This window comes from Oncorhynchus tshawytscha, linkage group LG18 (assembly GCF_018296145.1).
Source record: "Oncorhynchus tshawytscha isolate Ot180627B linkage group LG18, Otsh_v2.0, whole genome shotgun sequence".
Classification (NCBI taxonomy): domain Eukaryota; kingdom Metazoa; phylum Chordata; class Actinopteri; order Salmoniformes; family Salmonidae; genus Oncorhynchus; species Oncorhynchus tshawytscha.
Window position 1 is genome coordinate 12,933,051 of NC_056446.1, and position 26,011 is coordinate 12,959,061.

Sequence of the window (26,011 nt, forward strand, 5' to 3'; positions counted from 1 at the left end):
ACAAACAGCTGCAACACAAGTGAAGGGGAAAGAGCTCGAGTCGCACAAGCATTTTCCTTACCATCAACAGAATCAACAGGGAAGACATAGGTTATCAAAACGAAGATACACTGTGCATTTACGTAGTCCTAATTGACGTTAATAGATAACAACTACATGACCGTGTATAAATCGTTTAGAGGGAAGCTATAATCTAGGGTAACATGGGGATATGTTTGGCTCCACCTGCTTGTACCCTGGGGAAAATGTGGCAACTGCCACCAGCGGCCGAGCATTGGCCATTTTTAGAAGACTGACCACAAATTGCTGCATCATGTCCCATGACGCATTTCTCTATCTCTTTGAGGCCAGCAAAAAGACGAGGATAATCTTAATTTGTGACCCATGGTAACAATAATGGCATGGTTCAAGAAAGCCAAAGACTCTTATTTTATCTGTTTTTCCTTCTGCGTCTACCGTAGCGAATGGACACAAACATTTTGTAAGATGGTTCAACATACATCTGTGTCTTCAGGATTGGGTGCCATCTGTATCATCAGACAGTATCCTTTAGTGTCTGAGTTTAAAAAGATGATACTAGGCGGGGATTTGCATGTGATTAAGACCACAAGAGAGCATGCGAAAACTGAAGGCCTGGGGCTGATGTCTGCCACCCTGGCACCTGATACCACAGACATTATGAAGGCAAGTCCTTCCACAGAGATAAGCACCTTTCAAAAGGACACCAGCTCACCAAGTCTGTTGTGATGATATATTGAGATATACTGAAAAATATATATAAACGCAACATGTAAAGTGTTGGTCCCATGTTTCATGAGCTGAAATAAAACGTCCCAGAAAAAAAATGATTATTTTTCAAAAATGTTGTGCACAAATGTGTTTACATCCCTGTTAGGTGAGCATTTCTCCTTTGCCAAGACAATCCATTCACCTGACAGGTGTGGCATATCAAGAAGCTGATTAAACATCATGATCATTACACAGGTGCACCTTGTGCTGGGGACAATACAAGGCTGAATCATTTCTGCAGAAATTGTTAGAAACTGTCTCAGGGAAGCTCATCTGCGTGCTCGGCGTCGTAACAGACTTCAATGGGCAAATGCTCAACTTTGATTGCCACTTGCACGCTGAAGAAGTGTGCTCTTCACTGCCGAATCTCGATTCCAACTGTGCCGTACAGATGGCAAACAGTGTATATGGCGTCGTGCGAGTGAGCGGTTTGCTGATGTCAACGTTGTGAACAGAGTGCCCCATTGTGGCTGTATGGTTTGGGCAGGCATAAGCTACAGACAACGAACACAATTTGGGATTTTGCTGATGGTCATTTGAATGCACAGAGATACCATGAAGAGATCCTGAGGCTCATTGTCGTGCCATTCATCCGCCTCCATCACCTCATGTTTCAGCATGATAATTCACGGCCCCATGTTGCAAGGATCTGTACACAATTCTTGGAAACTGAAAATGTCCCAATGTACCAACATGTCACCAAATGAGCACGTTTGGGATGCTCTGGAACGATGTGTACACGAGCGTGTTCCAGTTCTCGCCAATATCCAGAAACTTCACACAAGCCATTGAAGAGAAGTGAGACAACATTCCACAGGCCACAATCTACAGCCTGATCAACTATATGCAAAAGAGATGTGTCACGCTGTATGAGGCAAACGGTGGTAACAGCAGATACTGACTGGTTTTCTGATCCCCGCCCCTAATTTTTTTTTTTTTTACGTATCTGTGACAAACAGATGCATATCTGTATTCCTATAGATCAGGGCCTAAGGAATGTATATCAATTGACTGATTTAAGAAATATGAACTGTAACTCAGTAAAATATTTTTGGTTCAGTGTATTTAAAAAAAGAAAAGACAGAAAAGTGATACATGAAGAACAATAGATGGCAATTGAGATGAATGGATAGTGGATTTGGGACACCAATGTGCAGTTACTATAGCTTGGGGAAACTGATGTCAGTTGCATAGTCACTCTCCCCCAAAAGTGTGGACATTGCAATCTGTCATTATATAAAACCGAGACTATATTTAGCATGGGACATCTTAGAAAAAGAAGAGTTGGGTAGAGCTGCATTTAGGATCTGATCTTCAGGGAAGTGAAGCCTCATCTCATTTTATACTCCCCATACACATCAGGGTGAAAAACCTGGATTATTTGCTGCAAATATCATGGCATGGCCTAGTATTGCAAAAGATAACCCTAATGCCCATACGTAACACTAGCCCTCTAATATTATCTAGCGGGAATACTCTGATTACAAGATGTCCATGCCCATGAGATGCATGTGTCTGTTACGTTAAAGGACCTCAGAGGGCAATGCCGCCCCTATATCAATGTAATTCCTGTTCTAGAGCGAAAATGCTTGTTTAGGTGCCACCTCCAAAGATTGACTCAGGCTACTTATACATATTCACAAATTGGGGGTGGGATGGAATGGTGAGGTGAGGTGATTTCCACATGGAGTGAAGAAATATCCACAAATAGGGCACTGACAGCTGAAAGTGTATCTAGCTAGCATGCTAACCTTATCTAGCTACAGTAGCTAATGTTTTCTGTTGCTGTGTTTTTTTTTTCACTACACTGTATTCAAAAGATTAGCTAGCTGGCTAGGTTTTGGAGCTGGATTTGTCATAGGCACTTAGGGAAAATTTCACCACAGATAGAAACCAGTATCTTTGACCTTGCCATCTTTTGTTATCGCCAAAGTTTTGGCATTTTCCAAAAACACACATAAAGGATGAAGCTCCGGAAATATGGATAACTATCGAAAGGTTGAGAGACGTGCATTTTTCTACATCGTAATAGACACGGTGCATGCAACCTTTGGTAGGTAGGCAGCTAGCGGGCTTCGACTACCGTCAGCTCGTGCTCATGGTTCTCACAGGGGAACTAAAATGAGAGGCTACAATGATAGGCTCGTGATGCCGCAAACAACACCCTGAGCGCATCGGACACAAAACACCAATACAAATGTAACAAAAGGCACAACAAAATAGGTAAACAATGGCTCCTTCAGTTTTCTTTCACAGGTGCCTTTCATTATAGCAGACAATTTGAGCTGCACCAAAATATACTTTTTTAAAAGCTAAAATTACACCAACAAAACACAAAAAAATGTATTACTATTAAGAAGTAATGTGGTATATACTGTTTAATAAAAAAAGTACCAAAGTTTCACAGATGAGACACAAATGTTCACCTGCCCTGTTAAGGGTTACCATGGTTAGGCAACTCAAGTCATATTTGTGCCTGTGAGATTGAGTCGGACTAGTAGCCGCGCTGTCGTCTCTTCCCTAAAAGTTGAAACTCAAACATTGAAAAACAACCTAGCTTGTGAAAAAACAAACATTTTCAAAAGCCAAGAAACAAAAGGACAAAGTCTCAGTTCAGTAGACTTTCCTTTCAAGTAAATTAGATCTAAATCTACCCACATGTGGACATTGGCGGGTGTTCATTTTAGGCCCCGGATATAGTCCTAAAATGTTTTGCATGTTAGCAATCAAGTTTTCAAGATATTTAACTTTCAAAATACAGAAATACAAACGGTATGATGCTCCTCCCAGGTGGAAGCTACTGGTCACAAAACTGCTGAGTCAGGAAGGGGGGAAAAAGGAGGCAAAAAGGACTGAAACAGAAAGTGAAAAGTCCCAACAAGCAGCAAGTCCAGCCAGGTTCTGTTTTAATAACAGAGGCTTATGGCACTTAAGGAGATGAGATGAGTGATCCCCCCCTGTCTAAAGGTACAATCTCCATAAATAATGCTTTCAGATCTGCCACTGGGCATGTCCCTAGCCCCAAAAGAGACAGTTATTTATAGGTAGTGGTAGAGACACCGTAAGTGGGATTCATGAGTAGGGCTATGACGTTCATTGAATTTAGGATGACGGTAATTGGCAAGTAATCACTGTAGCAAAAAAAAAAACGGCACATGTTCTCCTCTCCTCCATTCCTGACTGCATGTGCTGCCATTCAAGTCAATGGTGGCATAACGGGTGGACTGGCAGCCATTGCAAGTGTACCTATAGGAGCAAAGCAGGAAGTAAAATATATGCTCAAATATTTGCTGTGATCTGTTGATTCAACTGACATTGCAAAAAAATACAGCGCATAGATGCGGTGAAGAGGTCAATCGAACTCGACCAAAACAATGGAATTGCCATGGAAACGTGTGGCGGCAAAGGCCATGGGGGAAAGATCAACAATCTCTTTATTGCCCCCCAGCAAAATTAGGCCACATTTAGGCTATTGTTTATATGTGTATGTCACACTGTTGAGGCAAAAATTGGAGTATAATGCTTGTATGGATGTCAACACATGTTCATGTCATCGTCACCAATCAACTGCATTAAAGACAGACTACCACCACCGATTTCTGTATGCTAGCTATGCTGCCAGCTTATACGACTGGGAGTTAGCATTTAGAAGTCACTTCTTCTAAACCTGAAAAGGGACAACTTCTAAAAGTTATGCAGCGAAAACAGCCAAATATATCCTCATCAGACTTAAGTAACCACATTGGTGACCTGTTACAATACATCTACCGTGACGGATTTGACGGATATCCACTTTGGTAGATCAGATTTGCTGAATGTGCGGCCATCTGGTCAATGGAAAGGTCTGTGTTCCATCGATCCCTTTGCCGCGTCTATTGGATGATTTTGAATGAACATTCTACATTACCGTGGAAATGATTGCATAACAATACCAGGCAGCCATTGCAAGTGTACCCCTGAGTTTACCAGTCAAACTGCCAGGGTTAGAAGTTCCAAGCCTGTTCTATTCATTTTATTTCTATGTGTGCTGCTGCTGCATTGTGGTCATTCATTGAGCTGTTCGTGACGGTCTTTATCCATAACTGTCGGTTACACGGTTATATATTAATTGTGCAAGCCCTATTCATGCGATCCATCATACAGTATGATTTATGGCAACATCAAGGTGCTACCGTACAGTGCAACACAGTTAAACCCGAATTGCTAACAGGGATACTGAAAATAGTGCTGAATGACAACTGACTTTTCACACCCCTAAAGAGGCCACCTAATGGTTGCATGTCAGTGAAACATTTGACTCTTGATGAATATAAACATGCTGAACTCATGTTTCTGATCAAATAAACTTTAGAAGTATGGCTGCTTAAGTCTACAATGACTTTCTGGTCTATTTGGTTTTGCACAGTATGTACAGATGTAGGATCTTAATTTCATCCATCTTTTGTTGCCAAGAGATTTCCTGCACATGTGGATGAGCTTCGTGATTGACATAAATTCACTGAAAACCAACACTAACACACCGTTACATTAACAGCATTGCACTTTTCATGTAGCTTACTTTTGGCCAGCCCAGGGAAAGTAGCTGGTGCCTTGGCGACAGCTAATGGGGCTACTAATAAAATACCTAAGCCTAACCACTGATCAAGCAACATTACGGACTAAACGTTCAAATGTGACAATATGAGTCAAATTAAGATCCTACACCTGTACTTCTGCTGTTATTGTTGCATGCAAAACAGAAGCTTGACTAATCTCACTAATCTAGCACAGATCAAAGAACAAACTAAACTGGGACATAATTTGGAGTGTCAGACATAACAGTATACATTCCCACCCTTTGAAGAATGATGCCTTACCAGAAGTCGTATGAAAACAGACGTAAATTTATTACGCCACACTGGTCACCATACTTGCACCCTACCCTACTTGCCATTATCAAACAAAAATATGAACTAAACCATACAATGGATTAAAATATTCAAGAACCAAAACCTGAAAGTCTTAACAATATGGAGTGTTTATGTTAATTGGTCAAATAAGAAGCTGTGTCTCCCTAATGAAAATGGGAAATGCTGTTGACACAACTAGAGATACACACTCCTCAGAGACAAGCAGATGCAAATTGTGCCCTTCCTGTATATGGACACAACCCTGAAAAAAAGCTTCTACCTCATTTCAAAGACAACCTTAAAAAACATAAAAGCAGAAAATTGTGATAACTATGGCCATGCCACTGAAATAAACCAAGAGTTATGGATAGTGGATACAACACAGAGCACTCAGAGAGTACTGTAGCAGTCTGGCCACAATGACTGCTAGAAATAAAGACCAGAGAGCCTGGGATCTTCTACTATAGTACAATGCCTCAATGATTCACTCCTTTCATGTTTCTGCAAATAAGCATTGGACAACTCAATTCACAGTTGTTATGGGTGCACTGTAAATGTAAACCTAGACAGCCAAATGACCTTTCTGCCCAGTTTTCCACTGTCGTATCGTTCGGAACATACAGTGTGTGACGACATGAATGACTTCATGGTACCAAGTTTAACATGTAGCTTTACAAAGCTGTAAAAACATGGATACCGTTGCTATGTCAACACGGGCTGCATGCACACGCTCAATTCACGACAAGTAGGCTGCAAGATTAAACCATTGCATATGCGTGCTTAAAAAGATTACAACCAGGTCACAGAAGAAAAAATGATTTTGCTCATTCAAATTTCACAAGTGTACCAAAGTTTCATTTGACAGTGCGCCAAAGTCTGGTGACCGTCCTGATCAAGAGCAGTCCCGACCAGATCAATTACTACTTTTAGCCCAGAGTCTGAATGGATACAGATGGATGAAATATGGATGACCACCAAGCAAATCCACTTGAGGAACCCAAGTAGACAGTGATGACAATGCCGCACAGATGGCTTTAGATAAGCTGAGGTGAGAAAAATATACCCTTTGGTAATCAAGTGTCCTTCCACTCCAGTTGGGGCCCTTGTGTTAGACCAGGTAGTTACTCAGAAAATAAATACCATTTCAGGAGGTAAAGGTCGGTAAACGGCGTGGCTCACTCATCACGGCTGCGGTGGACTGTAGTGAGGGAAACTTTAATTAGATAGAATTTGAAGGCACATGCCATGTCTATGAAAAATAAATAGGAAAACACCTGCACACTGCTGTTCATGTTCCCAGGGGACTTTATCGTTAGAACGCTTCGACCCTTAGGTCTTCACCAGGGATCCGTGGAGACCTAAGGGTCAACATATTGCAACAAAATCACCTGGGAACATGAACAGCAGTGTGCGCTGTTTCCCTTCTTATTTTTCAGGGATTCACCTAGAACTCTAGCATCTGCAAAAAAGTACCTGGATGTGCGTAAGTTCCTCAGCTTTAGTATATGCCAAGCCATAAACTTCATTTTTTCCCCCTACCCCGTTGACCAGAGCAGTTTGAATCTTGACAGATTGCACCTATGGACCATGGCTAAAGACTGTTCTTGTGATTTATAACATTAGTTTGGTTGAATAAGTATATAAAATATATATATATAAAAAGACTCACAGCTCAGAAATACTTTGAAGCCGTTCTGCTCTGGTGTTTATTACATTTGAAGGGTGCTATACATTTTTGTTGTTGTAAAGGAACAGAGTACAGGGGCGGTTTCCCAGACACAGATTAAGCCTAAACCAGGACTAAAACTATATGGATATTCTCTATTGAGAATGCTTTTTAGTCCTGCTGTAGGCTTAACCTGCGCCTGCGGAAACTGACCCAAGAAATAGGAACAACAAAGAATGGTCAAACTAAGGGTAGAAAAACAAGTTTGGCAAATCTATATATGGAACACACGAAGGGCAAAGGGTGGTCAAGGATGTGGCCTAGTTTGATATTTTCTGCCTTTAAATGCTACCCTTGACAAGCATTAGCTAACAGACTAGTTCTTATTTAGATCTGCAGGATTGCCAGGGCAACCAAGCACATTTCAGTGTTGCCTTACCCCAGTTTACTGGCACAATTAAAAATGTATATTCTCATGTGTGCTCCTCCCAGTCACTCCGTAAAACTCAGGCAAAGTGGTGGAGTAGGCTGCATGTGCTGGTGTCCCCAATGTGCAGTAAAATATAAGTATAGTTGTTCCAGTGGTTCTGTTTATTTTTTGCCAGTAACACACATCTTTCTTTAATCCACTTTTAACAACATGTGGACTAGGCTAATACACTTTCCCTTGGTGACATGCATGTACAGTTGTTTGGTGATCATTTTCATTCTCTCATTTAGCGTGACACTTCATTGTCATCACCAGTATCTTGAAAAGCAAATGTAAGCTCACTGGTATTTACCAAATCAGCAAATCACAACCCTAAAGCAAAACGTCACTTTTTCCTTGCACCAAAATACTTCAAAATAAGCAGTCTTAGTACAACCATTTTTGCTGATGATGGCTGGCTATATTTGATTAATTCTGGCTTAATTGCTGAAAACACCAAGAAGAATTGAGGGTTCCATTCATCACTTTGTTTTCCTTTGCTAAGTCAAAAATACTTCCACAGAGCGAACCTGACTTTCATGCCTTCATAGTGATTACATCGGGGACATGGTTAACAAGCCTTCACCAGTGCTCATTAAAGTGCAGTTATAGAGCCCAATGCAAGTTAAACCTGGCTCATATCTCACATGCTCCCTTTGCATCACCAACGATTGGTTTATGATTTGTGGAGAAACAACTTGAGCCTTTTCAAGTGGAGGAAGTGGACTTCACGACCTTCACCTCAAGTTGAGTGAAAGTTTCTAAACACTGCCACTTACTGTAGCTTATCTAAACAATCTGGGACTCCACGTCTTTGCCTTTGTCAGACTGCCACATCACTAGCAGTGCCTGGTGCTAGATGCCATTTGGGGAACTGCCCCGCGGACCCCACAAAAGGCGTGCGTGCAACACCCACACTGTTCAAATCACAGGCAAATGGATCTTATTTAGCCTAATAATGATGTGAGCAGAAGACTGCCTCAGTAACAATGGTAGGCTATAGATTCATGGGTACTTGGTAATTGGCTACTCTTTAGTAGCTGACTAGAAATACATTTAAATGTACAAATTAGGGCTCTCGCCTTATTTTCCGATAAGGTGGTGCTGATGTAGGCTTAAGGAAGTTGGACAATTTACCTGTAACTGCCATTTCCTGAAACCTAGAGTCATAAATTATATAAAAAATGGTTGCCGACACAGAAGTCTTGTTTTTGATCCTAAATTGAATTGAGGTGGTCTCAATGAGTTTCACATTTTTCTGGATGTGAATAGTTTCATGAAAAGGTACACTGTGTTCTTTTTCATCACAATTCCAGTGGGTCAGAAGTTCACATACACTAAGTTGACTGCGCCTTTGAACAGCTTGGAAAAATCCAGAAAATGATGTCATGGCTTTAGAAGCTTCTGATAGGCTAATTGACATAATTTCAGTCAATTGGAGGTGTACCTGTGGATGCATTTCAAAACCTACCTTCAAACTCAGTGCCTCTTTGCTTGGCATCATGGGAAAATCAAAATAAATCAGCCAAGACCTCTGAAAAAAACATTGTAGACCTCCGTAAGTCTGATTCATCCTTGGGAGTAATTTCCAAACGCCTGAAGGTACCATGTTCATCTGTACAAACAGTAGTACGCAAGTATAAACACCATGGGACCATGCAGCCATCATACCTCTCAGGAAGGAGAAGTGTTCTGTCTCCTAGAGATGAACGTACTTTGGTGCGAGAAGTGCAAATCAATCCCAGAACAACAGCAAAGGACCTTGTGAAGATGCTGGAGGAAACAGGTACAAAAGTATCTATATCCACAGTAAAACGAGTCCTAAATCAACATAACCTAAAAGGCTGCTCAACAAGGAAGAAGCCACTGCTCCAAAACTGCCATAAATGTCACGTTCTGACCTTTATTTCCTTTGTTTTGTCATTATTTAGTATGGTCAGGGTGTGAGTTGGGGTGGGCAGTCTATGTTTGTTTTTCTATGATTTGGGTATTTCTATGTTTCGGCCTAGTATGGTTCTCAATCAGAGGCAGGTGTCATTAGTTGTCTCTGATTGAGAATCATACTTAGGTAGCCTGGGTTTCACTGTGTGTTTGTGGGTGATTGTTCCTGTCTCTGTGTTTGCACCAGATAGGGCTGTTTTAGGTTTTCACAGTTCTTGTTTTTGTTAGTCTGTTCATGTATAGTTTTCTTCATTAAAGAACCATGAATAGAAACCACGCTGCATTTTGGTCTGCCTCTCCTTCAAGTCAAGAAAACCGTTACAGAATCACCCACCACAACAGGACCAAGCGGCGTGGTAACGGGCAACAGCAACAGCGGCGCAAAGAGGAATGGACATGGGACGAATGTATTGGATGGCAAGGGTTGCTACACATGGGAGGAGATCCTGGCGGGAAAAGATCGCTTTCCATGGGAACAGGTGGAGGCAGCTAGTAGAGCAGAGGCAGCCGGAGAGAGGAGCCGGCGATATGAGAGAACACGGCTGGCAAGGAAGCCCGAGAGGCACCCCCAAAAATTTCTTGGAGGGGGGCACACAGGAGGTGTGGTGAAGCCAGGTAGGAGACCTGAGCCAACTTCCTGTGCTTACCGGGGGGCGAGAGAGACCGGGCAGGCACCGTGTTATGCTGTGGAGCGCACGGTGTCCCCAGTGCGGGTGCATAGCCCGGTGCGGTACATACCAGCTCTGCGTATCGGCCGGGCTAGAGTGGGCATCGAGCCAAGTGCCATGAAGCTGGCTCTACGCATCTGGTCTCCAGTGCGTCTCCTTGGGCCGGCTTACATGGCACCAGCCTTGCGCATGGTGTCCCCGGTTCGCCTGCATAGCCCAGTGCGGGCTATTCCACCTCGCCGCACTGGCAGGGCGACCGGGAGCATTCAACCAAGTAAGGTTGGCCAGGCTCGGTGCTCAAGAGCTCCAGTGCGCCTGCACGGTCCGGTCTATCCGGTACCACCTCCACGCACCAGCCCTCCGGTGGCAGCCCCCCGCACCAGGCTGTCTCTCCGTCTCATCCTTACAGGTGCTCCCGCCTGTCCAGCGCTGCCGGAGCCTTCCTCCTTTCCAGCGCCGCCTGAGCTACCCGTCTGCCCAGCTCCGCCTGAGCTACCCGTCTGCCCAGCGCCGCCAGTGCCGCCAGTCTGCCCAGCGCCGCCAGTCTGCCCAGCGCCGCCAATGCCACCAGTCTGCAAGGATCCGCCAGTGCCGCCAGTCTGCCAGGGGCCGCCAGCGCCGCCAGTCTGCCCAGCGCCGCCAGTCTGCAAGGAGCCGCCAGTCTGCAAGGTGCCGCCAGTCTGCCAGGGGCCGCCAGTGCCGCCAGTCTGCCAGGGGCCGCCAGTCAGCCAGGGGCCGCCAGTCAGCCAGGGGCCGCCAGTGCCGCCAGTCAGCCAGGGGCCGCTAGAGCCCCTCAGCCCAGAGGCACCAGAGCCCCTCTGTCCCGAGCTGCCGCCCCTCTGTCCCGAGCTGCCGCCCCTCTGTCCCGAGCTGCCGCCCCTCTGTCTAGTGGGGTCATTTAGTAGGGTCGCCGTGGTTAGGAGGCCATGGAGGCGGACAATAAGGCGGACTAAGGCGATGGTGAAGTGGGGTCCGCGTCCCGCGCCAGAGCCGCCACCGCGGACAGACGGCCACCCAGACCCTCCCCTATAGGTTAAGGCCAGACTACAGTTTGCAACTGCACATGGAGACAAAGATCGTACTTTTTGGAGAAATGTCCTCTGGTCTGATGAAACAAAAATATAACTGTTTGACCATAATGACCATTGTTGTGTTTGGAGGAAAAAGTGGGATGCTTGCAAGCAGAAGAACACCATCCCAACTGTGAAGCACGGGGGTGGCAGCATCATGTTGTGGGGGTGCTTTGCTGCAGGAGGGACTGGTGCACTTCACAAAATAGATGGCGTCATGAGGGAGGAAATTTCAAGACATCAGTCAGAAAGTTAAAGATGGTCGCAAATGGGTCTTCCAAATGGACAATGACCCCAAGCATACTTCCAAAGTTGTGGCAAAATGGCTTAAGGACAACAAAGTTAAGGTCTTGGAGTGGGCATCACAAAGCCCTGACATCAATCCTATAGAACATTTGTGGGCAGAACTGAAAAAGCGTGTACAAACCTGACTCAGTTACACCAGCTCTGTCAGGAGGAATGGGCCAAAAATCACCCAACTTATTGTGGGAAGCTTGTGGAAGGCTACCTGAAACGTTTGACCCAAGTTAAATCATTTAAAGGCAATGCTACCAAATACTAATTGAGTGTATGTACACTTCTGACCCACTGGGAATGTCATGAAAGAAATATAAGCTGAAATAAATCACTCTCTACTATTATTCTGACATTTCACATTCTTAAAATAAAGTGGTGATCCTAACTGACCTAAAACAGGGAATTTTTACTAGGATTAAATGTCAGGAATTGTGAAAAACTGAGTTTAAATGTACTTGGCTAAGGTGTATGTAAACTTCCGACTTCAACTGTAGTACTGTACTCTAGCTTACTGTAGGCTATTTGAAATATAAAACATCTAATGTAGGCCTAAAATGAGCTTGTTTCAGATCTCCATCCCTGACCTAATCCACCCAGTTTGGTAGCCTAGTAGGGAGACCTTTCATTTAAACACACCTTGTTGTCATTGGTGAAATTACTATTATCAAATCCTTAGCAGCCTACTGTTGACATACAGCTATATCAAGAGGACAGATCAAGAACTGATTAATTGACATAGACTGTTTAAGATTTAGTAGGACTAACATCACTTTCTGTGAAAGACGGTATTAGTTTAACAGCTCTCTAACATGTCTGTTTCTATCCACGCAGCGATGCGCACTGAACAAACGCACACCGCACGTTTCTTTGCTGTCAAAGCATGTCTGGGCAAGAAAGTGTTCTCGCTTAGTTGACTAAACGCTGTAGCTAACTACCTTTGTCATAATGATGCCTTAGCTAAGGATCTAACTACAAAATAGTAGTGGCAATGTGCTTGACTAACACATACAGTTTTGGAAAATGTATTTGGCAAACAGCTCGTTCTCCATTTTCCCTAAACTTTTTCCTCACACATCAGTGGTATCAACCGACAAAGTGGAGAGCTGAGGGAGGGAGGAAAATAGTCCTCAGACTATGGACAGCTGATTGGCTAAGTCGTCTGATTGGCTCAGCTTCAACTTCAGACGGTTGAGTCAAAAATCACAATGCGCCAACTAGAAGCCTGTTGTTGCATATTTTCGGGTAGTTTTCCGTACCAGCGTACTTGAACCTCAAATTGTGTGCATGGTACGCAAAATGCGTGCAGGTTGGCAGGTCTGCATTTGAAACCAAATGATCACAGAGACAAAACGCCTTTCAAATAGGTTATATGTTATGATTTCTTTCCTGGTAGGAAAGTGCTTTGAAATCGAAGTTCAGTGTTGTACAGACCTATTTCATTCGTCTCCTGCGATAGCAGGAGGCCAAACACGTGGAGAAAATGGGAAAATGCTTGATTCCACACAAAGCCTAATTGGACACACGAAGCACCCATTTTGGGATGAGAGGAGAACCTAACACTATCTTTAAATGTTCTGTACTTTCTGCTCCATGCCAGAAAGTATGTGTAATTCTCCTCCCACGGTTTCTTTTCTCAAAACACACCTAAACAACAACACGTTTCTACAGGCTTTAATGTATGGATTTCGAAAGAGCTAAGCTGATGATAGTTACACGCATACAACACCTAAACCTATGCACTGAGGGTGTTCTGAGGGCAATATTAAGGTGTTCTTAATGTTTTGTATACTCAGTGTACATAGCCAACAACAATTGTATAAAATGAGGGAACAAAAGAAAAAAAACAAAAGATCATTTACATTTTTCTAACACTGAGTAGTAAAAATATAAGAGAAACTGTTATCCAGACAATTTAGTACCATCGAGAATAATTGGGTGAGCAGATATGGGATCCTTTTTTAGCCAGCCTAATGAGAGTAATTTGATTTAAATAACATCAAAAAGAAAAGTGAGCTTATCCCTTGGTACCATGGTATTCAAGAGAAAATTGTTATTCAGAACTTCTTCCTCATTCATTGGCACTGAATTTCTGTTGAAAAAAAAATAAGTAGCTAGCTTACCTCTTAAAACTCTACCAAACAATCTTACCACCGTACGGAGAGTGGTGTTCAGGGATTCTTCCCAACCCACACACCTAAAATAAAGGTTGAACCAAGAAAAACAAAAACAGACCTTTGACAGAAACCCAGAAAGGGGATAATCCACATGTTTTAGTGCTGCAGGCCACCAAGGATGATCGGCCGCAGCTTCAGAAGCACCATAAACAAATTGTGTGTGCAGACATTACAGTGTAATGGCACGGTGTAAAACATACTGTAGGTATGAGGATTGGCATTTTATTCATGTAAGGTTGGTAGGCAACTTAAAAAGTGAACCTACTGCATCCGTGTGGGTTTTTCACACTTGAATACCAGTGGTGGTTTGGCACTCTGCAGTTCAGGTTTTCAACCATATCCTGGTCTAAAGACCAAAGTGAAAACGCAGCATACTAAGATAGCCCTAAAAATATAGCTATGGGTTGTTTACCAACATGCAAAGGCTTGGATTTTCCATAGTGCTTGAGAAAGGCTTATTCTTTGTTTTCATCCGACCATGATTATTTTGAGAGCTTCGTGATTTGCTAAAACACAGGAGCTCCTTCCAGTGAAGCAAAAACAAAAACGCACCATGGCTGGTCATGTTGGTAGGTGTCAGACGCCAAAGCTATCTCCAACACCACCTCCAGACAGTCGAGCCAGCCCGGCCAAGCCCAGGCAGAGCCCTCTAAGCCCCCAGGCAAGCCCCCAGGCTCAAGGGCTGGACTTTGGGGCTGGGTTGGACATGCCGAACTAGACAGGAGCTGATCTGATTCAACAACACAGAAGTGCATGGGAAGCAGAGTGAGGGATAATGGAAAAAACATGGAAAACATCCCATAGTCTTTCAAAGGACTGTAAGATTATATGCTTTTGGTGAATATAACCACATAGGCATATAAGCATATAAGCAGACTCCCCATGCTTTATAGTGACCATTAATCAAAGGTTTAAACGTAATGTAAATTAGACATGCAGTCAGTGCACACATGGCAGCCTTGGCCTCTTCAGGAACTCAAGCCAACCAAATAGGATAAACCAGCTTTCCCCAGTTACTCATTTTAATGGCATGTCACATCTCACTATAAGACGACTATAATAATCCTACAAAAACAGCTAACTCTGATAAGCTGGCAATATACATCCACCTAAGCTACATGCACCTTACACAATACAACCTTTGGCTTAGTTCAGAGTCAAACAAAGATATATAGTCGGCAGATTTCAATCCAGGAGGCAGACTTTCAGATCCATAGTAGAAAATATTCTGCAAATTACAAAAAAATCTGAGAATGACTCAAGAATGTTGCCCTTTGGACAACATGTTCAATCTTACTTTGTTGGAGTTAAAAACACATTTAGAAGACGATTGAGCGACAGTGGCGGTGTCTCAACACCAGACAAAAGCCATGGGATTGGCTCAAGCATCCATGTGAGCCGTTTGTTCCACTTAATGGGCTCTGGAGGGTGTGGAAGGCATAGTTAAACTTAAAGGCACTAGTCATTAAGGCTCTGCGTCTTTGTTGCGTCCTGCCTCGATGAACATAATTGACTTCTAACAATCCCCTCCCATTACCTGGTCCTCAAGGAGAGCCTAAAATTGGAACCAAATCTGATTTGAAACATTCGCAGGCTTCAGCGTGAAAAAAATAAAACATTGGCCTAAATTCCCCTCTTTCTCTGATTACCAGCTTTTCAGTAATTTCTCTAATTAAATACTTTCATCTTGAAATGACAAAAAAAAAAAGTTGGGAGGGATGCATTTTGGGTTCCTATTCTGAAACAACCTCAGACTCCTCAGGTTGTTCGGTTCTGCTTCCGACCGTGATTTCGAGACGTTTGTCTTTCGGGTCTCTGTAATTGCACCCACACTAAGCCTGGAGGGCCAACATCAACCCTTCCATTCATAAAGCTGCAACTGCCTCTTAGTGGCATATTGGGTTTATTAAAATGTTAAATCTGTATCCCAGCCACTTCCCAGCTAAAACATGCCATCTTTAGATTCCCACTTTCCATTCTTCTGACTAGCTTAGTCATATCATCAACCTGCAATTATTTCCTCCGTTCTCTCAGGCAGCGTGGCATTCTCAAATCACCGGGAACAAACAGAGGAGAGAGATTCATAAGAGACTAAATGTATCTGTCTCACCCAGACTGCGTCTTCCCCAGCAACTCTAAAACTGAACTTGGGCAGCAAAGACAAGCACAGGGAAAATGTATGATGATTTTTGAGACAATTTGTGAGGGAAATTATGATGGCAAAATCATACATTTCATAAATCTAAACACTAAATGCTATAAATCATTGGGGTTTTTTCTGAACTGCCCATTATAAGATTTAAAATGCCTTAATTGTATTTGTAGTCCTAGCCACCAGTCTACCAACTTTACCCATGAGAATAAATAGACTACGAAAAGCAGTAGGTATTTTGCACACCAGACATAAAAAAAACATGATAAATGCAAAAGACCATTTCAAACAGATGGAAAAAGATTCAGCTATCAATTAGCCTAGATTTAAGACATTGGTCTTGTGCTTATTAATCAGAAACAAATTATAGCAGAGAGCAGATTTGATCTACAGCATGACTGTATCCCATACTAAGATAACGGGGTAAACGGTTGGCACCATTGTCTATGTTGTGTGAGAATCCCAGTCATTATCATAGCAATTAAAAGGAATGAAAGTGAATTAGTCACGTCTGGAGAGAGAAGCTGCATATTCTTCTACAAGTGTCAACCGCAGCGCTCTCTCCAGAGCCTTTCATTGACTCAGAATGCCACCACATCATAAAGTGGTTCAGGTGTGCTGTAATAATATTAATAATACATGTAATTGATATAGTGCTTTCATACAGAATCTCAGTCAATTGAGAAAAAAAAGAAAATGAACAAAAACAAATTCAGGGAGCTGGCAGTTCATGGGAGATGGTCTTCCACAGCTAGATGACGATGCAGTTCAGTAAAGGAGTAACTGGCTTGAGTGGAGGTTGGGTTGATGGTAAAGCCAGGGAGGGAGAACATCAGTCAGACAGGCATAGAACTTTTCACCAGGCACCGCTTTCTCTGAAGTTCACGGCTACTCCTCCTCTGTAGGTAGGCAGCACGGAGCATCCACCAACCGAAAGTGTAGCACGCACCTGGGTGATGCTTCGGCAGCTAAAAGCGCCTGAGAGACCACCACACCTCGGCAGTAAATCAGTAACAGTGTCCTACGAGGCAATGTATATGATGTGATCGATGCTTATTGTAAAAAGGCCAATGTTTATGCATTTTGTTACAGGCCACAGGGTCACAACGCAAAACTGATGACAAGTACAATAGAGGGATCTTGAAGGTGTTTCACTTCTATCCCCGTGCAGAAAAACGTTCTGTAAGACCTGGTACTCCTCCTTTCAAACCTCACGAGGTATTTCCAGTACACGTCTATTCATGTGCCTCTAGTCTAAGCATTAACTTACGTTAAAATGACACAGTATGCTTTTAGATAGGGAGGAATGAATCCTGACACACCAACAACAAAAAAATCATGGACCCAAATAAAAAATGAACACGTTGCCACTGTGTGGTCTACACGGCTTTCATGGTGAAAGTGTGATGGAGGGACTGGAGCCTGCAAAGTTTTTAAGTGTTGACTCCACCTCCTGCAACTCTGTCATTTAAACTAAAGGGGTTTACCAAGGATGCCCAGTGGCTTGATTGACTTTCTTCTGCAGGCTGTAAAACTAAGAGTTGGAAATATGTCGGAGACAAAAAACGCACACACTATTTCGGGTTTTTCTAAACCTAAAACATCCTCGAGCCCATTTCAGTCTACTACAGTAAAACTTGACCTGGCAAGGATTAACAGGTGCAAAACAGCTCAAAGACAAAGATAAATACTGCAGATTAGGAGGTAGACACACAACATATACAAAAGGAGCAATTTGAGGCACAGCTTCTGTATACAAAATCGAAGGCTATCTTGACATTGTGTGTAATAACAACGTCATTATTTCGGGAGTAGGCATTTCCTGCTAGCACATGGTGACATCACAAAACACAGTTGCTAGACTCCAAAAGGCAGGTACTGTCAGTAAGAGTAGATACAGTGCCTAGTGAAAGTCAACACACCCCTTGCGCAATTCTCACATTTTGTCGCCTTAAAATGTCATCTAAAAAAGGGAGTACATTTAGATTTTTTCCCCTACAAATCTGCACAACCTGCTACACATTTTCAAAGTAAAATAAAAAGTATAAAACATTTTCTAAATTAATTTGAAAAAATATAAAAAATAAACGTAATGATAGCGTATGTCTTCAAACCCCAGAGGTGGAAGCACCTTTGGCAGTGATTACAGCTGTGAATTATTTTGAATAACTCTGCACAACTCTTGCGGCAACATATCCATTGTTTTTGTCAAAATTGCTCAAGCTCGGTAAATTTGGTTAGGAAATGATTGATATGGACAAGCAACATCAAAAACTTGTCTCTGAATTTCAAACAGATTTAAGTCAGGACTGGGACTAGACCCCTTAGAAACAATCATCAACATCTCTTGGAAAGCCATTCTGGTGTGTATTTGGCATTAACATTTGTGTAATTGTCCCACTGAAAAATACAATTCTATCCCAGGGTTAGGTATCCAGAAGACTGAGACAGGGTCTCTAACTTTTTACCTGGGTGTTGATCATTTATTTATTTGGATTCTGACAAACTCTCCAGTCCCTGCCTGTGACATGCATGCCCATAACATGATGTTGCCGCCACAATACTTGAAAATACAACACATCTGCATTTTTTTTATTTAATTTTTTATGTTATTGTGAAAATGTTCCATACTTTTTCTTTCATTTTGAAAATGTGGAGCAGGTTGTGTAGATACATTTTTTATTCCTATTAAGATGTCATTTTAAAGGCAGAAAAATGTGACAGATGTGCAGGATAGACTTTCACAAAATAATTTGGAGGTGACAATGGACATTAGAGAACCAGACCGCCAGAGGTCTGAGGACAGAAACTAAACTCTGCCCTCTGGTGTACCCATCTCGCACTGTGGCTCAGTGGAGGCACAGTACTGCTATATGCACTCTACACCACACACAGTTTAAACAATTTAACTCTCCAGTAAATAAATGTCTATAAATGTAAGTAATGTTTACCAGAGTTCATTAAGCTGACATAGTGTATTGATTTTGCTACCACAATCTAACATTAAAATCCTGTTAAGAAAGCAACACATTTGTTTGCGTGTACAAGGCTGAAACTTCACTGTTGCCTGGAAGTTCCCTCAATAAGGACTCAATGGTCTGGGCCATCCACAGTGTTATTTACTGTTACAGACAGGGACTCCATGGGATGACAGGAGGAAAAAGCTCAAGTACAGACCGTCTTTAATTTTCCAGGGCAAAAATGCTCACTCTGTCAATAAAATTATTTTGGAGACAATGAATGTACTAAAGCCATTCCCCAGCACCTGTATTTGAGCAGTCGAAAATATGCAGAACTGGGTAGAAGAGGGGAACACTTATGTTGTTTTTCTAATTCATCTATAAAAAAACAGCAATTAAGATGTCAAAGACATCAAAGAATCAAAGTGAATACCCATATAGCTTTGTGCATTATTACGACTTGAACATACGACCACATATACCCACAAATGCCAAAGAGTTCAGAAACAAAAAGATAAAAACGTATCTTTAACTGAATTAAATCTAGTTCAGTCCTGCTCCATTGAGGATGGATGGATGAGGGAGGAGCTGTGGGGTTTTGAAATGCTATGAGAGGACTATCATCCTGAAGTGACATGCCTTCTCTCTCGGAGGACATGGCACCCCTCATTAAAGCTGACATCACAACGGGGTGGGGCTTTTATACTAGGTAGATTCTGGGTGATGCTGGAGACAGATTTGGTATAAATACCCCATACCCAGTGGCCTGGGTAGCAGCAGCCAGACTAAGGACTATACAGTACCGTGCCAGGACAGTAGCCTCCCGACCCTCACTGATCTTTTGGAGCCTGCCTGCTGGTAAGTGTATCCTGCCCGCTGTCTCTAGTCTGCTCTCTGGGTGTATGTGAGTGTGGCCCTCTGTGCCTGGTGCTGTGAGGTGTAGAGTGCATTGGGCCATTGGGGAGGCAGTTGGGGTCTTGGGGGCATGGTTGAGGATCAGGTTGGGGCAGTAGGTACTGGTGGCATCTGGCCTCAAGTCGTCCTCATAGCAAGTGTCTTATCTATCTATCGTTGTGATGAGATGATTCACTTGGCGAGGGAAGGGGATGACCCATACATGGGAGTCTGAATCTGACTTAGCTCTGGAAGTCTGACTAAAGATTTGGGGCCTGCAATGTTCCCTCCTGTGCTCGTTTCTTGTCATTCTGACACAGAAATGTTAGTTTGTTGGCCCTGCTGTAGTGACAATAGAACTGCAAAGCTACTGTATGAGAAATACTACACTGGCGTCTCCTGTGTCTCTGTATGTTGAAGACCGTTCACATTTCAACATTCTGTTCTACATTTCTTTCTTGCAGGTTTAGCTTCACAGGATGGACCTCAGAGTGACAAGCGTTCTCCTCCTCCTGGTGGCCTTGGCCGTGGCAACACCAGAGAGATACTACCATGTACAGAAAGTAGCCAAGCAGCAGCAGCATTATCCTACCAAGAGCCATGTCCAAAGTAAGTCTCAACGTATTCATGTCTATTTGCACGCTAATGTTCCGAGGATGATTCTGTATCAGCTTTAAGGTACATTCTCTTGGTGAAAGGTTTATGGAAGGTTTCATTCATTACAATTCTAGACTGTACTGGAGGTTTGTCATTAGGGCCAGGAGGTTTTCTTGGCCACCTAATAGCCGTCAGTGCCAAAAGGAAAATACTGGGTGCAAATACACCCCAAATGTCAAACAGGAAGATGCTTGGCTGTTTTGAATTCCATATAGCTTTAACAAATGTAATTAAACACAGCATGGTAAAAAAAAACTACATATATATATATATATATATATATATGGACAAATAAACATATCAAAATAAAAAAGTTAAATCAATGTAAAACAGCAAAATATGCAGCATAATTTTACATTTTAAAAAACTTTCATTACTGTGGAAGTTAATTGCTACCAAAACATTCACAGATGTAGAGTATTAAATTTCGAATTAAATTTTTGAGGGTTTTCACCTGCCCATAGATGTCGTGACAAATTGGAAACCGTGGACCAATGCACCCTTCCACAGCTCCCAAGAGAGGACACAGTCATTCATCAACAGAAAGTGGATCATAAAAATATGATTACAGTAGTTAAGATAATAACCATTCTCCTGCAACAACGCTGACAGTCAGATCACAGAGGTTCTGTAGCAGTGAGAGCCAGGGGCAATTATCGCTTCTGTACGCCTCATAAAAAGAGCACCCAACGCACCAGTTAAATGTCGCTAGCTTCCACAGAACTCTGCTTTCCAGATTCCATGTCACTCTTGACAAATATTGAAATATCCTAACAAGATATCCTACTATCCTCTCTTCAGGAGAAAGCTCAGAAGACAGCGGGAAAAAAGTATAGAGAGTAAGAGAGTGGGGCTTGACAAAACGGCAGAGATGGGACCATTCGGTCAAGAATACGGTCCGGAGACGAGGGTTGTCGCTCAACCAGACTACGTCACTCAGTAGCTTTGCTTAAGATGTTTCGATGCATTTTCTTTATTTATTATTATGGCCGGTGTCCTCTGACAGAAATACAAAACTTTCCCACATGTCAACAATGCAAACAGATGTTACCATGTTGCACTGGGCACACCCAAACAAACCGCTTTGTAGTGCTTAAATTGTCCCAGACATGTCTCAAAACAAATGCCCTACAGTAGAGTAGACACAAATGCAAATCATCTTAAATATGCTGTAAGACTTTAAAAAGTGCCATCCTCAGGATGTATAATGTGAGAGCCATGGCATGGCCTATATATAGAACGGTATGGTTTGAGGCTGGCAATAGACATAGGATCTAGGCCTAACTAGACAAGTCAAGGTTGAACAGCTGGCTATGCCACAGTGTTGTCACCTTCCAGTTTCTGAGGTTTGACTTGGCTGCCAAACTGTCCAGTTTTGGCACTTTCTGTTTTTCCTCAGGTTTCAAACCTACTCCTCAGTGGCTTTCAAATTACAGCCCTGTCTGGCCATTTTGTTCTCAAAGTGCTATTCCAAAACAGGAAAAGGCAAACACTTTATGTGCTTTTCTACAAATCATCAGTCAATTAAACTTCAGTCACTTTAGCTAAATGTTTCCTACTGACTTCTGTAGTAGTACCTTACACCATGGCACTACTATACCACACATTACTTGAGCAGCAACAGCCTTGCCAGTAAATTATAAAATCACTTTTAATAATACAATTAATACATGAATTGATAAAAACTGTTAATAACTGCTAGTGCCTTGAAGTTTTATATCTAAAAGGAAACTCCGTCTCAAAGGTTAATGTCCCTTTACCAACGTCAGTCAAAGAGGGGGCAGGGTCATCAACTCGGTGATGCAGCCAAGCTACAGCATAAGGCAAATACTGACCACTATGGACTGAATTCTGATATCTGAACAGTGGTAAAATGCCACAGACTTAACACAAATAGCTCAAGCGAACACATTAATGGTTATACAAAATGTTAGGCATAATATGCAACAAACAACACGGCTTCGGGAAAGTTATTGATATAGGCAAAGGCGTGGAGGTATTGTGGGCTAACCGCTCAAAGACACAGGGATAAAAGTATCCCTTCAGAATTTCACGACCTAGGCCAGAGTTCAAGGCGATGCACATACGTCAACTGGAGGACCACTAACCATAATCACGCACTTCAGACAACTTGTGAAATTAAAGGGTTCAACATAGCGTGGGCAAATGAAACTAAAATAACTGGCTACAGTAGTCTAATGTGGTCTCAATATGCTGAGCACTGTACAAGGACCCCAGTGTTTATATGAACATATTCTCAGACCACTGGTGCTGTCAAAATGACCCTGGGAAAAGCAGTCAGTGCCCGCAAACTCCCTCCATAATCACAGAGCCTACATCCCCTCGGTTGTTTAAATCCCATTGTGGTGTTTTAGAGTGGAATACCAAAGCAGAGGTAACTCAAGGAACCAATTGACAAGCCGAGTTGTGTCCCCCCCCCCTCCCCCGATGCTACATGTTTGCAACAGGACTCAATAGGACACAACAACCATGACTGGATCAATACGTGTAACAACTGGTGCATGGCAGAGTTGTTCATCCACACCCATACAAATAGGGCGCAGATATCAGAGTCATCAGCTTTTCAAAACATCTAAGATCCATTTGGGGCATCGCCGAGAAAACGTCAATATATCTTTCCATTCAAATTCAAAATGAAATAGACAAATGTTTCAGATGCACCCTGAATGAAAACAGGACTACATGAATACTCTGTTAACAGATAACGGACTTGGATAAATTCATCTTGACTGAAACCTAATGATCTACTCTGGAAAAACTGACAAACTTAATGAAATGAAAAAAAGATATCCTAAAATCTAAACCAATTACAGTTAACTGCAGTTGTTACCTGCATCTTAGGTAATTACGCTTATCCATTTCCACAGCTGTTTCAGGTGAGCCAGGTATTCCCGGATCCCCTGGTGAGCCAGGACCTATGGGCCCCCCTGGGCCTCCCGGCAATAACGGCGTGGGACATCCTGGACAACAGGGCCCACCCGGGGCCCCCGGACCCGCTGGCTACTCCGCAGCTGGCAAGCCTGGCAATCCAGGTGGTCCCGGGAAACCAGGTAGTAACGGAATGCCCGGTGAGAAGGGCCATACTGGCGCACCTGGAGCCATGGGTCCAAGAGGATCACCCGGTTCCGCTGGAAGCCCAGGACCTGCTGGATACTCTTCTGCTGGCAAACCTGGCCCACACGGTCTGCCTGGCGGCATGGGGCCAAGGGGTGAGAGTGGACTTAAAGGGCATCCAGGTATCCCTGGTCTGCAAGGACAAAAGGGAGAGAGGGGAGTTGGTATTCCTGGGGCACCAGGTGCAAACGGCCAAGTGGGCCCAATGGGACCCTCTGGTATGCCAGGGCAACCCGGAGTTGGTAAGTCTGGTGCCACTGGATACCCTGGGGAGCCTGGGAAGTCAGGTACTCCAGGTAGGGATGGAGCTCCAGGAGCTATGGGTCAGCCAGGGCCAAAGGGCCACAATGGAAACCCTGGGGTAGGAGCGCCAGGAAAATCAGGTGAGAATGGCAGTCCAGGTATGCCTGGAAATATGGGACCTAAAGGTCCCCAGGGACATGCCGGACAACCAGGTGCACCTGGCATACCAGGAGTTGGTAAACCAGGAGCTAATGGCATGACAGGTGACAGAGGATCCCCCGGTACATCAGGAACCACCGGTCAGAAAGGAGAGCCAGGGCCAACAGGTTACACTGGGGCAACAGGTGGTACTGGCCTTATGGGTCCAGCTGGGCCACAGGGTGCTAGAGGATTCCAGGGAGAACCAGGTGTGCAGGGATCTAAAGGAGATGTCGGCATGCTGGGAGCTCCAGGGGCAAAGGGAACCAAGGGGGATCAGGGACATCAGGGTTACGCAGGGAAGGCAGGTATCCCCGGGGCAGCAGGCCCTCCTGGTGCAACCGGCGCTACAGGACATCAGGGTAACAAGGGAGCTCAGGGCCATGCTGGCTCTCCTGGTCAGCCAGGTTCAAATGGGCTTGCAGGAGCAAAGGGACACCCAGGCACACCTGGAGGCCCAGGGAAACCAGGCGAGAGCGGCATCCCAGGTACAAGAGGACCAGTGGGGCCTTCAGGTCCAGCAGGTCAAGCAGGTCTTAGGGGTCACGCAGGTCTTCCCGGCGCACCCGGCCCAGCTGGCCAGATGGCCAAGGGAATGTCTGGTCCTATGGGTCCACCTGGAGCTCCTGGTTCCAGAGGTAACGATGGTAACCCAGGTGCTATGGGACCTCCTGGCCCACCTGGTCCCCCTGGTGAGATGGTCTACCATCACGAGAAGAGCATGCCCATCAAGTCCCATGAGATTATGATGCCTCATGAGATGATGAAGGCCCCTATGTCCGCCTTCAGCGCGGTTCTGACGGTGGCTTACCCATCAGCGGGTTCACCCGTTCCATTCAACCAGATTATTTACAATGGGGAGCAGCACTATGACCCCCAGACTGGCATCTTCTCCTGCCAGGTACCAGGTCTCTACTACTTCTCCTACCATATGCATGTTAACGGTGCTAATGCATTGGTGGCACTGTACAAAAATGGTGAGCCAATCATGTTCTCATACGATGAGTACAACAAGGGCTTCTTGGATCAGTTGTCTGGCAGCACTGTACTTATGCTGAATGCCCATGACCAAGTCTACATTCAGGTCCCTGATGAGGAGACCAATGGTGTCTTTGCTGCCGATAATGTTCACTGCTCTTTCTCTGGGTTCCTGATTGCCTCAACGTGATACAATCACTAATAACAGCTTAAAAGAAACTACCTAAAGAAATAGTTCAGTTTGTAACTTCCATCGAGATTGGGTTGTCATTGTAGAATAAAAGATTGACGTAATATTCCACAAGTTAATTTGTCATTGAAAAGGCTGAAAAGGCAAGAGCAGCAATTCTCTCAAGTTTTCTACTAAGAAGGGCTTTCGGTTCATGGAGGCATTTAAATTAAATGAGAAGAAGAATATAATTTAGGAATTCAATTGTTTGTCATCACTATTCCCTTTCCCAGTATATGCACAAGTATTCAGCAAACAATGATCAAGGAATACAAACCAGTCTGAATAATTCACAAAATGGTGCTCTTTGACTGCCTGTAACATTTACAGCAGATTTTTGTTGTTGTTTTCAAAGTCTTTAATAAATATCTTGTAATATACATGCAAAGGAAATCATGCTTGTTTTTAAGGCAATGTTGTAAGTCAGATCGCAACACCTTTAACAAACCAGCCGTGTGATATTGCAACATACAAGATGAAAAACGGTTACAAAAAAAAGTATTATGTCAAAAACAACTCTATGCCTGAGGATGCATTATGCTATGTTCAACTTATTGATCAAAGTAAAAGAATAAAGTCTTATTTCTGAAACTGACGGCGTT

The 26,011-nt window shown here is 43.5% G+C and overlaps 2 protein-coding genes across 2 annotated transcripts in view; one reads left to right on the forward strand and one right to left on the reverse strand.

Annotated features, from left to right (window-relative positions):
- Positions 1 to 26,011, reverse strand: part of LOC112217519 (5'-nucleotidase domain-containing protein 1) — a 52,426-nt gene that overhangs the window by 23,960 nt on the left and 2,455 nt on the right. The window lies entirely within an intron of this gene.
- LOC112217518 (collagen alpha-1(X) chain) lies at positions 19,787 to 26,004 on the forward strand. Its single transcript, XM_024377848.2, has 3 exons — positions 19,787 to 19,933; positions 20,434 to 20,578; positions 23,515 to 26,004. Exons 2-3 carry the CDS (start codon positions 20,449 to 20,451, stop codon positions 25,368 to 25,370), a joined length of 1,986 nt encoding a protein of 661 aa, XP_024233616.1. The 5' UTR covers positions 19,787 to 19,933; positions 20,434 to 20,448; the 3' UTR covers positions 25,371 to 26,004.

Bases quoted from the DNA above. Each gene is read 5' to 3' on its own strand.
- LOC112217518 (XM_024377848.2), top strand. From the start codon at position 20,449: ATGGACCTCAGAGTGACAAGCGTTCTCCTCCTCCTGGTGGCCTTGGCC. The intron at 20,579-23,514 runs GTAAGTCTCAAC...CCATTTCCACAG, and splicing joins TACCAAGAGCCATGTCCAAA to CTGTTTCAGGTGAGCCAGGT.